Here is a 16823-nt window from a genome sequence, read left to right as displayed (position 1 = left end):
GATACTGGTACTGGTATCGGTTCAAATGTGAACGGTACCCAACCCTACCAATGATGACATTATGAACCTGACTGTTCTGAACAAAGAAGCTTTCATTGTAAGAGTTATATTTACAGTACACTGATTAACCACCTGCTTGGACACACACACACATGCACTACGCACAAACACAGAGCAGCCTTCGCTTACACCATACACGCAGAGAGACTTCGATCAAACTTCAGAGTCTGTTCGACATCATGAAACAATTTTTAGAATACCATAGCAGAAAATCCCAGCAAAGCTGTGTCGGGCAGCCTTTCATATGCATGAAAACACATCTGGTTCTCCTTTTCATTGGAAAGAGTGACTGTGAATTCCCCCCAGCACTTTCACTCGGTGCAGTCGTCTCTAACGAATTAGAATCACTACAAAAACAACCTGAAGCTACGGTCATTTGAGATTCTGAGTTGTGTCTTAGACTCGTCGATGAAGACGAGATGATATCCATCATTCTCAGTTCCTTACCTGAAAACTCCTCTGAGGGCTCGGAGTTAGCCAATCCCAGTGTCTCTTCGATGTGGGTGCGGTCTCTGAGTGTCCCCGCCTTTGATGCTGATTGGAGGAACAGATTGTCAGTCAACTATAAGGAGGCCATCAGACCTGACACACATTTAAGACATCGGGTGCCACAGCCCTTCCGGGAAGTGCATAGGCCTTGCCACCCATTAACCCCATGTAAGCGCTCACCTTGTTTGTAGAGCTAAACCTATATTTTATATTATAGCTATGGATCTAATAACGCCATCGATTGTCAGTGGGTTTCTTCCGGTCAACGTGCAAAAAACTGATAATTTTTTCATCTATACATTTCCGTTTTATACCGTGGTGAATATGAGTATAGTTTGAGTGATTCTGAGTAATTTAGGAAAATACGCGAAAACACTGTTTTTGTGTAATTCAATAAACACATTGCCATTCCTCGCTTGGATCAACAATCAATCTGAAATCAACGCTAGATTATCGGTATTATCTTTCATCATGCACGCATGAAAGGTGGTTTGTAGTGGGGCGCCTATCCGTGCCGTGATGTGACCAACGGGACACAGCACACACACAGATACGCTTCGATCGCGGGCAAAAGAATTTCGGATCAATGCAAGATTGGTAATATATAGTCCTTACCTTGTCTCTGATGTACTGAAAAAAGAATAATCCAATTATATGATCGCCATTCCAAATATTCATCGCGATCGTTTGTCCGACATTATCCAGCATTGCACATAAACGGGCGGGCGGATGAACTCGTTGAGGCAACCGTGGTGACCGCTTGTCTTGCCGGAGTGTTTAGAACCCGCCCCCACGCCGCAGCTCGGCCGAGAAAACAAACTACATCGTTTCAAATGGAGTGCAATAGCGGCCGCAAGGCATTAGGCGGCGGTATTGACCGTCTGCGATCTCAGACACATTCAGGACAGCATGCACAAGGTGCCTCGATGGGTTATGAATGGCAATAGCGAATAAAAGAAATAACGAAACAGAAACGTAGATCTACGTTTCCGGCACTCAGCGGTTGGGCCACAGAAACGTAGAACTACGTGAACGGCACAGAAAGTGTTAATGTCAACTGGTATACATACCCAGGAGATGACTCCATATGACATAACCAGTGGTGGAAGAAGTACACAGTTCCTTTACTTAAGTAAAGGTAGAAATACTCAGATAAATGAGTACTCTGGTAAAAGTGAAAGTCCTCCATTCAAATTCTACTTAAGTAAAAGTAGAGAAGTATTTGCTATTGAATGTGCTTAAGTATCTAAAGTAAAAGTACACATTCTACATGACGTTTGTGTATTCCAGTGCTTGGGAGCATTCAAGCCTCGATCCATTGACCCCTATAGGTTATGTTAAAGTGGTATGTGGTCCAGTTATGCTGCCGTGATTAAAGGGGACATGTCTTACTATTCCTTTCACTATTTGGGCAACTTTACACAATTCCTGTGAGTCTATGGAACACATCTGTAAAGTTTTTTTCCAAAAAATTCATTGTTTTGTATTTCTAATCAAGTACTCTAAAGCAGCATTTTTCCACTTCAAGATTTCAAGCTGTTTTGGGCTGGGGTCCGCCCATAAGCACTTTGAGTGACAGTCACCCACAGTCTGCACTGGCAGACAGAGAGAGATATAGAGAGATGGAGGGGGATACTAATTAATTTAGCCGCGGGGGGGCATAATCCCATGGGACAATGCATTGGTAACTTGTTTCAAATGAGAATATATACCCCTGTGAATATTATTGCACGGATCGGAATATGGAATCCTATCTGTCCGAGCTCCTGCACCGCCACACCCCCCACGAACCCTCAGATCAGCTGACCAGATGCTATTGGTGGTACCCAGAACCAGGCTCAAGACTAGGGGAGACAGAGCTTTCTCCACCGCAGCGCCTAGATTGTGGAACAGCCTCCCCCTCAGCGTACGGACTGCCCAGACCGTACAGGCTTTTAAATCACTCTTGAAAACCTACCTGTTCTCCTTGGCCTTCCCCCCTACTTAACCACCACTAGACCCCTGGCCCTTCTATCCTCTTTGTTTTACTGTGTCCTACCAGTTTTTATTACTTTCATTGCTTTATTATGTTTTTAATCCTATATCTTGCACTTTGTTTTGTTTTTGTTGCTTTCATTGCTTTGCTATGTTTTTTTTCTTTCTTTTAATCTTATACCTTGCCTCACACTATTTTGTTTTTATCAACTTGCTTGTGAAGCACTTTGGTGTCAGCTGCCGCTGCCTGGAAATGTGCTATACAAATAAAACTGACTTGACTTGACGGGCGTGCGCATGGGAGCGTGTGCAATGATATTTTGACAGTGATATGCGAGTGGAGAAGCTCCTGCCCCGCGCGCACGGTTGGGAGGTTGTGTGTAAATGCTCCATGTCCCTCTCTCTCTCTCTCTCTCCCTCTCCATCTCTCTCTCTCCCTCTCTCTCTCTCCCTCTCTATCTCTCTCTCTCTCCCTCTCTATCTCTCTCGCTCGCTCGTTCTCTGCTGTCTCTGTCGGCACCCGGGCACGTCAACCCGTTTGAGGAAGTGTCAGTATTTCCACTCGCTCTGTTGTTGAGCGAATTGTTGATTGTGGGCTGTGACTACAACCAGTGCCTTACTCACGTCAGCAAAACAGTCAAATCAGAATGGCTTAGTTCAGTGAGGGAGGATCTCGTGAACTCGAGACTAGACTGATGAGCCAAAATGAGAATTAGAGACACAGACCCCATTGATACAAACCCGCATTGCTAGAAAACAATGCTAAACACTGGAAAAGGCTATTTATAAGACAGAGGACCTTTAACACTTTCAGTTCCGTTCACATAGATCTACATTTCTGTGGCCCGACCGTTGAGTGCCAAAAAACGTAGATCTACGTTTCTGTTTCGTTATTTCTTTTATTCGCTATTGCCATTCATAATGCATCGAGGCACCTTGTGCATGCTCTCCTGAATGTGTCTGAGATCGCAGGCGGCCACATTGGCGTTGGCGGGTTCTAAACACTCCGGAAAAACAAGCGCTTATATGGATGGCATGGACAACTGACCCCGCCCATCCGTTCATGTGCAATGCTGGATAACGTCGGAGACAGGATCGCTGTGGATATCTGGAATGGCAATCAGATAATTGGATTATTCTTTTTGCAGTACTTCAGAGACAAGGTAAGGACTATATATTACCAATCGTGCGATCGAAGCATGTCTGTGTGGTATGTGTGTGTGCTGTGTCCCGTTGGTCACATCACGGCACGGATGGGCGCCCCGCTCCAAACCACCTTTCATGTGTGCATGATGAAAGATAATACCGATAATCTAGCATTGATTTCAGGTTGATTGTTGATCCAAGCGAGGAATGGCAACGTGTTTATTGAATAACACAAAAACGCTGTTTTCGCGTCTTTTCCTGGGATTACTCAGAATCACTCAAACTATACTCATATTCACCACGGTATAAAACGGAAATGTACGGATGAAAAAATTATCTGTTTTTTGCATGTTGACTGGAAGAAACTCACTGACAATCGACAACGTTATTAGATCCATAGCTATAATATTTAAGATAGTTTTTAGCACTGCAAACACGGCATTCTCCTCATTGAACATAGCACTGGCGGCCCACAGTGCCCCCTGCTGACTGGCAGTCAATGTAAGGTTATGTTAAAGTAGTATGTCGTCCAGTGATGCTGCTCTGATTAAAGGTTATGTTAAAGTGGTATGTGGTCCAGTTATGCTGCTCTGATTACGTCCTCTTGAAGTTGACAGGCTTCAAATGTGAAAGTATATAATCTTCATACTTTTTTATTTTGGATATATTATGTTTTCTATGCTAAATCCTTTTCTTCAAAGTAACTAGTAACTGATGGGTTCAGATTAATGTAGTGGAGTAAAAAGTACAATATTTAGCTTGAAATGTAGTGGAGTAAAAGTATAAAGTTCCCTAAAATGAAAATACTCACATAAAGTACAAGTAGCTCGAAATTGTACTTAAGTACAGTACTTGAGTAAAAATACTTTCCACCACTGGAAAACTCTTCGACTTTGGCATTTGTCCGACATGCTCACTGACTGTGAATATATAGTTATATGTGTGCAATGGCCATGTTATTAAACATTATTGCTGTGTTTAAACACCATCCACTTAGTGAAAACACAGCTAACATGGATGACATAAACACAAACATGATCTCCAAGGTTACTCGTTTCCTGAGCTCTGAGAGACCGGACCATGTGTGCACTGAGCTGGGGCCAAACTGTTCTATCAGGCTGTCCCTCCCACCCCCCATGTCAGTTTATTTCAGTACTAGGGGTTATTCCTGATGCCCCTCTGGCCAGACACACAGTATCATGTTCTGAGGGGGGTACGGCACGGGTGAAAGAGAGAGAGAGGGGGTGGGTTGGAAGTGGGATCAGAGTAAAGGAGTAGGAGAACGCTGGAAGACTCCCCCGGTGTCTTTAATACCAGGTGTCAACACCCAGGCACCAAATGGTGGAGTGTGTTAAAGCTTCATTGATTACAGCAGTACTGACTCCTCAGTGTTAGCTGTCAACTGGAGGGTATTTGAAGCAGTGCCCCCAGGAGACATATAGACCTATATACTGCAACACGACCCAGCTTACTTTTAGCAGCTTACACTATCTGAGATAATGACAGTGAGATGTCGGACACCAGCTATAGTGAAGAAATATGTAAGATTTTTACATATTTTACTGTATATTTTTGGCTGTATATTTTGGAATGTATATACATATTTTAGAATGTATATCGCGGACTGTATTTTGATCTGTAGTGCTGAATTCTATTTATCTTTACTTTTCACGGCACAGATAATAATGTGAGTTGAAAACATAGATATCGACACGTACAAAACACACGGACACACAAAACACTTGTGTGATTCGGAAGGTTATTTTTGTACCTTTGCGTGGTGTCTCTGGATGCTCATCTGCAGCCACGGCTTCCACTGTCACCTCCTCCACTGTCACCTCCTCCACTGTCACCTCCTCCACTGTCACCTCCTCCACCGTTGCCTCTTCCACGACAACAGCTGCCTCCTCCATCACAGGAGCTGCCTCCTCTACAGCTACCTCCTCCACAGGTTCCGGAGCGGCCTCCTCCACAGCTACCTCCTCCACAGGTTCCGGAGCGGCCTCCTCCACAGCAGCCTCTGGCTCGGGTTCTGGCGTCGCCTCTGGCTCAGGCTCGGGTTCGGGAATGACTTCTGCTTCTGGCTCCGGTTCTGGAATCATCTCCGGTTCTTCCTCTTCAGGTTCCGCAATCGCTTCTGGTTCGGGTTCTGGAATGACCTCGGGCTCAGGCTCTGGAAGAACCTCCGGCTCCACAGTCTCCACTACTTCAGCCTCTGGTTCAGGCTCAGCCACAACCTCAGCTACCTCTTCTTCAGCTGTGTCCTCCACAGCAGCAGCTTCCTCTTCCACAGCTTCCTCTGGGACAACCTCCTCCGCAACGGCCTCGATAGCCTCCTCCTCAACACCCTCGATAGCCTCCTCATCTACTGCCTCCTCCTCAGCTGCTGCCTCGACTGGTTCCTCAACAATTTCCTCAACTGGTTCTTCAGCAGCAGGCTCTTCTGCCTCTTCTTCTGCAGCTATGTCCTCCTCTGCCTCATCCTCTTCCTCCGTGAGGGCAGGCTCTTCCTCAGCCTCAATGACCTCCTCCACTTCCTCTAGTATCTCCTCCACCTCTGCGCTCTCCTTGTCCGAAGTTTCAAGCTCCTCTGATGACTCAGGCTCAGCCTCTTCCTCAGGTGCTACCACCTCCTCCTCCTCCTCTTCTTCTACGGTCTCCTCCTGGGAAGCTGCCTCCTCTTCTTCTTCCTCCTCAATAGAAACCACTTCCTCAGCAGAAACGGGTCCCTCGTCCTCTTCATCTTCGGCAGCAGTGCCAAAAGCTGCAGCGGGGTTACAGGGCTGGCACCCTGCCCTCTCTGGGGCCGGGGTGTCATTAGAGGAGCTCTGGCTCGCATGCTCCTCCGTAGGGTCACACCCGCAGGAGAACAGCTCCTCGTCTGGCTGCTGGAGCTGCATGTGCACCACAGCCTCCTCATCGTGTATGGAGGCCTCTGCCAGTAGGTCTGAGAGGAGAGAAGAAGAGGAGAGGAGAGGAGATGATAAGAGAAGAGAAGCAGGTAGGAAAGGAGCAGGCAGGTGAGGAGAGGAGAGAAGAAGACAGGAGAGGAGAGGAGATGATAAGAGAAGAGAAGCAGGTAGGAGGGGAGCAGGCAGGTGAGGAGAGGAGGAGAGAAGAGAAGAGGGATATTTATTTAGTCCAATGTGGCACTCTGATCCGGATGACTAAAATCTGCTCTGTCTTTGATCACCATTTCTTTACAATACAGGACAAATTAAGATCTTAGCACTAAGATGTGAAATTCAGCCCACACTGTCTGAATCCCACACTTTCATCTGACAATTGGCTAGGAGGTCTGTGTGGGGCCTTTATACACCTCATACAGTGTATGTGGGTCATATACACGCATCCAGGATATACCCAGCACCTTGGAGTATATCCACATATCATCCTAATTACTATTGAAATACATATAAGAGGGTGAGGAGGACATAGTGTACCCACATTTTTCAGTAGTATACCACATGAAGTATACTAACACTGTACAACTGAGTCTGATGAAGGTCCCAGCGACTGAAATGTCACTGTTTTAACCAGAATAAATGCCTTGTAAATACATAAAGGATGAACTCATGACCCATGAGTTGAAAACATGTTATGTTAGATTACATTAGATTAAAATGTATTGTCATTATACAGCTATATACAATACAATGTACAGTACAACAAAAATATGTTTGGCATCCAACCAGAGTGCAAATGTAACAGTAAAGTACAATAGTAATATACAACGCACAGGTGATTAAACTGGGTATAAAATAGGTAGTATAAATAGTATAAATGAGGTAGTATTTAATTTTTTTAAGTAAGAAATGACAGAGGTAGCCTAACCATTACTTCAGTGCATTTACAATGCACACCCATAATTCATTCAAGTCTTTGTTTCCAAACAGTCCTATAGTTCTTTGCAGACCGTTTATTTTCTTTACATCACTGCTTGCCTAGACTAGAACACAACTCGTATTTCAGCTCCTTGAATGGTGACGCTTAGGCTTGGATGGACTATTTGAGGTTTGCCAACAGACAGTATAGTATATTCTTGTACAGACTTCACCAAACCAAGAGCACGGCAGCTGTTCCATGACCCGAAGTGACATATCCTAGTAGTTACAGTTAGGAAGGTGTTTTCATTCATTTTCATTTATTTATTTTTATGCTTTTTTTGTTGTTGTTGTCCTTAGCTCTATTTATAAAAAATTGTGTAATGTTCTTATGTACCTTAGATACTATTGTTACCTTGTATATATATACATAACACTATATTATCACCGACATTGGGGCACAGTAGGGGGATCCCCTTTGAACAGCCCATCTCAGGTTTCTCTCCTCCACACCGCCTTTTTCCGTTTTTCTCCCATCCCAATGTTAGTCGTTATGCCAATTCCCAATCCCTTTCCTGGTCGTTGCGCACTCTACCCCCTACCGTCGGTCTGGGAGGGCGGAGACTATCACATGCTTCCTCCGACACATGTGTAGCCAGCCCACCGCTTCTTTTCACCTGGCAGCGCGGACTCTCACCGGGAGAGTGTAACGTGTGGAAGGTCACACTACCTCTCCCAGATCCTTCCCTTGCTGTGCAGGCACCCAGACCAAACTGTAGGAGTCGCTGTTTACAACGACCAGGACCCACCCACGCCGGCTTCCCACCCGCTATCACTGCCAATTGTGTTAGTGTGGACGGTCGGCCAAGCCGGAGGCACCACAGCCGGATTCGATCCCACTGGCTCTGTGGTGGTAGACAGACGCTTAGTCCGCTGCGCTACCCGGCCGCCCTTGGTTTTTGATCTTTTGTGATGTTTCTTCTTGACTTGTACAAGAAGACTTGTAAAGCCCATGGGGGCTATTCCATGTGATCTTGGGCTATACAAATACATTTGATTTTTACCCGGACTATTTGCTCTATCCTTAGAGCCTTTAGCACAGTATATAAGACAATCCCAATCCATAGAGCCAATCTCAATTAAGGGCACACAGCATCATATTAGTTTATATGCGGACGACGTAATATTGTTCATGCAAAACCCTACCACCTCACTGCCTCATCTTCTCAAGCTGATTGATGATTTTGGCAATCTATCGGGATTTAAGATAAACTGGCCAAAGTCGGCCTTCCTCCCACTTAATGTCTCTGCGAAGACTACAATCCTTCCAGGAAATATACCAATGGTAGAACACTTTAGATGTCTTGGAGTTGAAATATTCCCTACTATATGCCAAACGGTGAAGTATAATTATACAAGACTCCAAGATAGGATCACAAATGACTTTGACAGGTGGTCAAAACTTAAAAACTCAGTACAGGCCCGAGTATCAATAGTTAAGATGGATGTTTTACCTAGAATCAACTTCTTTAGTTCAATGTTACCATTACCCCCCCCCCCCCCCCCCCTCCCTGCTGGTTACTGGAAAAAATTACACTCCACCGCATATAAACTTATTTGGAACAACAAACCTCCACGAATAAAAAGATCCACCGCACAGAGAAATAAAGCCGACGGAGGTTTAGCATTTCCAGACTTCTACCACTATTTTAAAGCGTTCTCTTTAAGACCACTGATCACCTGGTTTGATTCTCACACATCTATATCCTGGAGAACATTAGAAGAAAACATAGTGGCACCACATAGACTGCAGGATATAGTATAAACCAAATTATCAATTAAGCAATGCGACTTGAAATTTGGTCCTCTTATTACACATGTGATGTTATTCGGTGATGTTATTCGGTTATGGCGTGACACACAGATTTTTTTTTACTAACCAACATAAATGGCATAGCCATTCTCCCCTATTCAATAACAATGCACTCCTTATTGCACAACGACCTATCAGATATCCCAAATGGGAAAAGCAGGGCATACATACATTGGGAGATATCTTCAACGAACAGGGTTTCTGTAGCTATCATGAAATTCATAACAAATTTAACCTCACCAGCTCCACTTATTATTTCTATATACAGTTATTAGCAACTTTGAAGGCTCATGGAGTCCCATTAAAGATACCACTTGAGCACCACAGATATCACAAATTCTTCTATGAAAGGGAGACATCGAGAGGCTTCGTATCAGACTTTTATCATCACTTACTTACGTCTTCGTATGGAATCCTCCCCCTAGACTCAGTCTGGAGGAGGGATATACCAGACTTGGAAGTAGATTTTGATTGGCAAGAAGTCTGGGAAAACGTTCGACTAGCGTCACGCAACCCGGATCATCAACAGATTAATCTTAATTATATTCATAGGACTTACCTGACTCCTATAAGATTGAACCGAATGGGGCTTAAACAAGACTCCTTGTGTCTAAGGGGTGATATCGGTACATTTATACATATGTACTGGGAATGCCCCCCCTGTTAAGATATTCTGGGAAGAAGTAACCACGCAATTATCAGAATTTTTATTTCTGACCATACCTGTACTGCCTTCTGTATTGTTTGTTGAATGATGTTTCTCAGTTAGCAGCCTCTATATAGCTAAAGAGACTAATTTTGTCCGGTCTTACGGCTGCTAAAAAGCTGATAGCATCACGCTGGATTCAACCGGATAAAATGTGCCGGAAGGTATGGGTTCTTACCTATCTCGATGTGATTTATCTAGAGATATCTACAGCAAGAATTTTAGGTGTCAATGAAGCCAGCATTGCAATCTGGTTAGAAGTGGTGGAGAGAATAAAGGTTAGCATATGAATTGTAATTAGGGATGTCCGATATTATCGGCCGACCGATATTATCGGCCGATATCGGCAGTAAAATGTGATATCGGAAAATATCGGTATCGGTTTAAAAAAAGAAAAAAACAATAACAATATTTGTTATATATATATCCAGTGAAATGATTAGTTACCTGAAATTATTCCGTTTTTTGGGGTGGGAAACCCTGCATATATCGGTATCGGTTGATATCGGTATCGGAAATTAAGAGTTGGACAATATCGGAATATCGGTATCGGTAAAAAAGCCAATATCGAGCATCCCTAATTGTAATCCTTGGTTAGAAACGAAATAATGGATGGATTATCCAAGGGGGGTCCTGAGGGGGGGGGAAGAAGAGCGAGCAAGAGCATATGTATGTATTGTATTGTATTGTATTGCAAGTATTATGTATATATCTCGTAAACTACATTTATATTGATTCAAATACTGGAATGTATAGTCCTGTGATTTATTGTGGATATTTACTGTTAATGCTTGTGTGTCTAGTTTTATGTCATGTCAAAAAAATTATAAAAAAAAAAATTCACAAAAAAAACAAATACATTTGATTTGATTATAATAATAATTTTTATTATCTTATTGTGGAATGAAACATTCCTGGTATGTAAATAGACTTGGGGATGGGGATTAAAGGGGACTCTGATTCTGAGAGCCAAACATGTGAGGGACACTGGGTTGTCACCAACTGAAGTCTTAAATATCATCAAATATATCATCACATATCAAATATCATCTTTGCACATATTTTATATTCTAAATCCACTGTATATTTGTATAGTATTACGTTCTCTGCTACAACACAAGAACGTGCCACCTGCAGAAGTTCTCCGATGACTCCTCCATCGTCAGCTACATCGTGAATGATGATGAGGCTGAGTACAGGACTCTGGTGGAGAGCTTCGTAGGGTGGTCCGACAGTAACCACCTCCAACTCAACGTCAGCAAGACAAAGGAGCTGGTGGTGGACTACCGGAGAGGCAGGAAGGGTCCCCCTTCTCTCATAATCCTCTGAGGGGAGGAGGTAGAGATGGTGGAGTCCTACAAGTTCCTTGGAGTACACCTGAACAAAAAACTGGACTGGTCGGACAACACTGAGGCCCTCTACAGGAAGAAACAGAGTAGGCTGCTGCTATCTTTCTACCAGTCGGTTGTAGCTAGCATCCTTTTTTTTCTGTGGTGTACTAGGGGGGCAACATCAGCTCGAGGGACTCCAGCAAGCTGAACAAGCTGGTGAAGAAGGCTAGCTCGGTAGTGGGTGGTGAGCTGGCTAATCTAGAGGTGGTGGCTGAGAGGAGGATGAGGAAAAAGCTAGAAGCCATCCTGGAGAACCCCTCCCACCCCCTCTATGAGGAGCTAGCCAGAATAAAGAGAACGTTCAGCCCCCCCCCGACACACCACAAACCGCCTGGGCCGGTCCTTTATATCAGCCATCCTCCTTTATAGAGCCATCAGGCCCTACAACCAAGGGCTCGGACAGCTGGCTCTGCTGCCAGGAGAACTATTGTTGTTAGAACTCGGTACGTGAAAACTCGAGACTCATATCCACGTGCACTCATTGTACTATCTTGTATTTTGTACTTTTTATATTGTATTTGTATTTATATTTTATATTGTATCTATAGTATAGATACTGGACTGTATAGGAAGCTCTGTATCCCCCCTGTACCCCACCCCCCATGCTGCTTTGACACCTGCATTTCCCCAAGGGGATTAATAAAGGATCATCTTATCTTATTACTTTTTACTTATTACGTTTAGTACTGTATTTTATTCTTATTACTTCTCGTCTATTTTTTATTTTATTGTTTGTATTTTTGCACAATCCAGGCGGGCATGGCCACCTACATTTCACTGCATGTCTTGTATATATGTGACAAATAAAACTCTTGAATCTTGAATCTTGAAGTGAACCAAAACTAACATTGCTGGTGTTTATCTCAGGGTAGACAGACGGCCTACTTGAACCAAAAAGGCTCAATGGCTGAATTCTTCTAAAAACGAATTATTCAACAAAAGTGGAATTTGTTGGTTGAGATATTTTGTCTTTATTGTATGCCATGTAGCAAGTGTGTAAAAAATCCAATCAAATAAAGTGCCCACTGAAATATCAGGGAGTCCGTTTACTTTGCATTATTTCTGTGCAATTGGTGTCATTGCTTTCAAGCAGACTACTTGTCACAACACATACTATCACACCAGAACATCTTTGCTTACAATCGCCATGACTTAAAAAACAACCACCTCTACAACGGAGGACTCCCTCTCTGTTACACAAATCTCCCATAAAATTTACGTTGGATACCTGAAAACCTTAACTCATTCACTGCCACGATTATACTCGTTGAACCGTTGAACGCCAACAACGAGTACTCGTTATTTGATTGTTATTTCTTTCTATTCATTACAGGCCCACTGACTCGGGGTTAACGTTGGGAATCGCATTGAGAATGCCTAAGTGCAATACCGGCCGCATCACGCTAGATGGCGGTATCGAGCACCCTTTCTAACATTGTATCCTGGGCTGTGGGATCGCCAAGGGTTTCGGGGGGTTACATTTTTCCTTGTCGGGCAAGACGAACGGTTCTGCCGGTTACATTGAAGCCCGTCAAATATGCCCAATCCATATGTTATGGTGGATTATGCCGTCGAGCAAATGGACATTGGATGTACCAGATGGCGATCAAGAAATTGGAATATTGTTTTTGGAATACTCCCGGTCGCAGGTAAGGATGATTTGACGTAAATTTCAGCTTGATCCTGCAAGGCTTTTGTACCGATCGGGCTGATAAGCGTTTTTAGTGTTGAATACGAATGCTGTAACCGACAATCAAATAATCAGAAACGACCCCCCCATTTCATGCATTCATGATGGAACATAATACCTATGATGTGGATTTGATTCCGGAAAAATAGCGGGTTCAGGCAAGAAACGGCAACGTCTACAATGGAATCGACGTATACTGCCATAACTAAACATTTCATGAATTACCCTAGACCACTCTAAAACCATACTTATATTCACCACGGTATAACACGGGAACATATGGATGAAAAAATTATCTCTTTTTTGCATCTTGACCCGAAGAAACTCAATGTCAAATGACTATAGTATTGTATCCATGGCTATAATATAGAATATAGATTTAGCTCTACAAACAAGGTGACTAACTCCCATCGTTTACAGCGTGGCAATACTACCACAGGATAAGGCTAATCCCCGGCGGTCAATGAGTTAAAGACCACAACAAAGGCTATGACCTCCCTCTGTCTAATTATAGCTGCCTGTGAGGCAGGGGCGTGCACAGACAATTTGGGGGGCAGGGGCTCAAGGGGAGGGGGCCTGCGGGTTACTTTCTAAGTTGATAAGGTACATTTGTTTTTGTGGATAATAGTATACATTTCCATCTTCATATCTGGGGGGGGGGGAAGCATATAAACTGGAAGGGAAGGGGAAGGAAAGAGCGAGGAAGAGCATTACATCTACTATCATTACACATGGGCAAAACAGAGTCCATTCTCTTCGGTTCAAATAACAAACTCAGCAAGATTGACGGCTTCTCAGTTACAGTGGGTGACAATATTGTCACAAGGAAAGACGAAATTACCTACCTGGGTTCCATCCTAGAGGCAAATCTTTCCTGTGACAAAATGGCATCCAATGTAATAAAAAAAGTCAACCAACGAACTAGATTCTTGTACCGGATCTCCTCTCTGGTAAACAAGAATACCCTGAGGACTCTGGCAGGAGCACGCATTCAAGGGTACTATGACTATGCGTGCACTTCATGGTACCAAAGCACCTCAAAGGCGCTTAAAACAAAATTACAAACATCACAAAACAAACTGGTCAGACTACTACTTGACCTGAACCCCAGAACCCACCTCACCCCTGCCCACTTTGCCAACCTAGGATGGCTTAGAGTAGACGACAGAGTACAGCAACTTGCAATGGGCCTGGTCTACAAGATACACTATACGACCGGGGTGCCCATGTACATGTCAAAATACTTCCCAAAGGTCAGTGAATACCACAACCACTACACCAGAGGAAGCTCAACAAATCATGTTAAACCCAGATTCGGCTCAAACAAGGGACTAAACACGTTTCGCAATTATGCCACAACAATGTGGAACGCCCTACCCAAAGCTGTAAAGGAATGTGAATCCCTGCCCACATTCAAAACCGCCCTTAAAGAGCACCTACGGGAGGCTGCAATTCGAAACTGGCCACCGTAAATGCCCAAAACCCCCACCACCTCCTAATAGACAGTCTCCTCCCCACCGCATGTATATATTCCCTCCCCGCCGTATGTATATTCCCCTCCCACCCACCCACCCCCTCCTAATGTACAGTCCCCTCCCCATCATATGTATATACTCTGTCAGGATCTAGGGGTAACAGTACTGTATATTTGAATACCGCCTATGTCACAAATGTATCAGTACTAAATACCTATATGTCCCTATGCCATAAATGTCATGTATGTTATGTATGTCATAAATGTCTATATGAATTGAAAATGGGGGACCCTGATGGAAACAAGACAAACGTCTTTCTCAGGTCTGCATCCCCTTAACAATTGTATGTATTGAGCCGTACTGTATTGTACCCATTCTGCAATCTGTTAAATAAAGTTTTCATTCATTCATTCATTCATTGTATTTATAATTTTTATGTCTTTTAATCTACATTCATTTTGACTTAATTACTGGACATTATTGTTATTATTATTTCTGTCATTGTCCTGTGATTTATCATTGATATTTATTACTGTTACTGTATTGTTTGTCTAGTTTCATGTTAAAAAAGGGAAAATAAAAAACATTTGTTCAAAAAAAAATATCTGGGGGGGGGGGGCATGCGGGGTACTTTCTAAGTTGATAAGGTATATTTTTTCATGGATAGTATACATTTCCGTCTTCATATCTGCGGGGTACTTTCTAAGTTGATAAGGTATATTTTTTCGGGGATCGTAGTATACATTTCCATCTTCATATTTGACAAATATATTTTTTTGTTGGAAGGGCACTTGGGGCAAAAGGGCAGGGGCTCAAGCCCCCCTTCGGCCCTATCTGTGCACGCCATTGCTGTGAGGTCTTATGTACTCAGTCACAGTCTGACTGCATTGCTCAATGCACTCACAGACTGAGGAATGCATTGTCGGGGACAGTATGGTACAAGGCAGCTAAATGTATGTCTACAGTTCGTATTACAAGGTGGGGTTAATATGTGGGTCAAGCGCTAGCCGTAGGCAGCTGTTGTGCGATTCACCCCTTGCTCAACATTTACCAGGGTTTCTGAGGCAAGTGTGGACACCTTGTTCAATAGTGTTCTGACAGAACAGGGCAGAGTGCAGAACGCTGGATAACAAAATTATGACACAAAACACCTAGAGCGAATAAAAACGTAGCATGTCGGCACGATGAGCCCCGGCACAGTGTGTGACTGGAAACAAGAAATATGCACGTCTCTGAATGTTAATCTTAGTGCTGTTCAAAGCCAATAAAAATACAGGATGAATCTAGGGGGCCCAGATACACAAAGTCTCCAGACCTGAAATCAGCTACAACATTTGGGTCTGGTCTGGCAAGACTATCCCTACGCCAAACCAGAGAGTTGAGCGGTTTAGAGGCTTCAAGTTACAAATGACTGACAAAACAATTAAAGCTGTACATTATGAGGACCCCAGGAAGAACCATTGCTGCTTTTACTGGAGTTAACAGGGATCCAAATCAACAAGAAATTTGTCCTTTGATGACATGGATAAATATTCTCCTCGTGTCGGGATGGTCTATGTGGGATTTCAACAAACGATTTCCCCTCACAATCCTCACAAACTTGCGCAATGATTGATGCTGCTACCCTGCTACCAACAAAGGTCACCTTTAAACGGACTTCAAAGCCTGCAGCCGCGAGGCCGCGCAGCTATGACCTCAACGTCAGATTGATCACGCTGGCCTGGACGAAAAGCTTATCACTCGTCTTTGCTCTATCCCCGGACGTCGCGGGAGGACCCGATGTCCTCTCCCTGCACCCCGCCGTCCTCGCCAACGACTGCATTCTCCTATTCTGGGGTGTGATTCTACGCGCCAACAATTCAAGCGCTCACAATGTCCCTCATCACCTTTGTATCTCTGGGTATGTCCGTTGATCACCTCTGCCCTCTTTTCCGCCAATCCTCCAATCACAACTGTCGCTTCCCGAGGGATACCGAGGGAAGCAGCTGTTGTGATTGGAGGATCAGGAGGAAAAGAGGGTGGGGTTTGAGAGAGGTAAACTATCTGCTGTTAGTGACCAGAAAACACTCGCTGCCTGTCTAGTATGTTGTGTTTGGTGCAGTGGTGGAATAAGTACACAGTTCCTTTACTTAAGTAAAAGTAGAAATACTTTTGTATCCATCCAATACGTTTGTGTATCCATCGACCTCTATAGG

At 43.8% G+C, this 16823-nt stretch overlaps 1 protein-coding gene across 1 annotated transcript in view; it reads right to left on the bottom strand.

Moving 5' to 3' along the window:
* LOC311231295 (sarcalumenin) overlaps positions 1-16823 on the bottom strand; it is a 41421-nt gene that overhangs the window by 10283 nt on the left and 14315 nt on the right. Inside the window, exons 2-3 of the mRNA XM_084317839.1 lie at positions 5441-6616; positions 508-594 (exon numbers count right to left, since the gene is read on the bottom strand). Of these exons, the coding sequence (XP_084173965.1) occupies positions 508-594; positions 5441-6616 (1263 nt within the window). The remainder of the gene's footprint in view (positions 1-507; positions 595-5440; positions 6617-16823) is intronic.

This window comes from Notolepis coatsorum, assembly GCF_963971535.1.
Source record: "Notolepis coatsorum genome assembly, chromosome: 7".
Lineage (NCBI taxonomy): Eukaryota > Metazoa > Chordata > Actinopteri > Aulopiformes > Paralepididae > Notolepis > Notolepis coatsorum.
The sequence above is the reverse complement of the archived record's forward strand: the minus strand, read 5'-3'. Positions and strand labels throughout refer to the sequence as shown.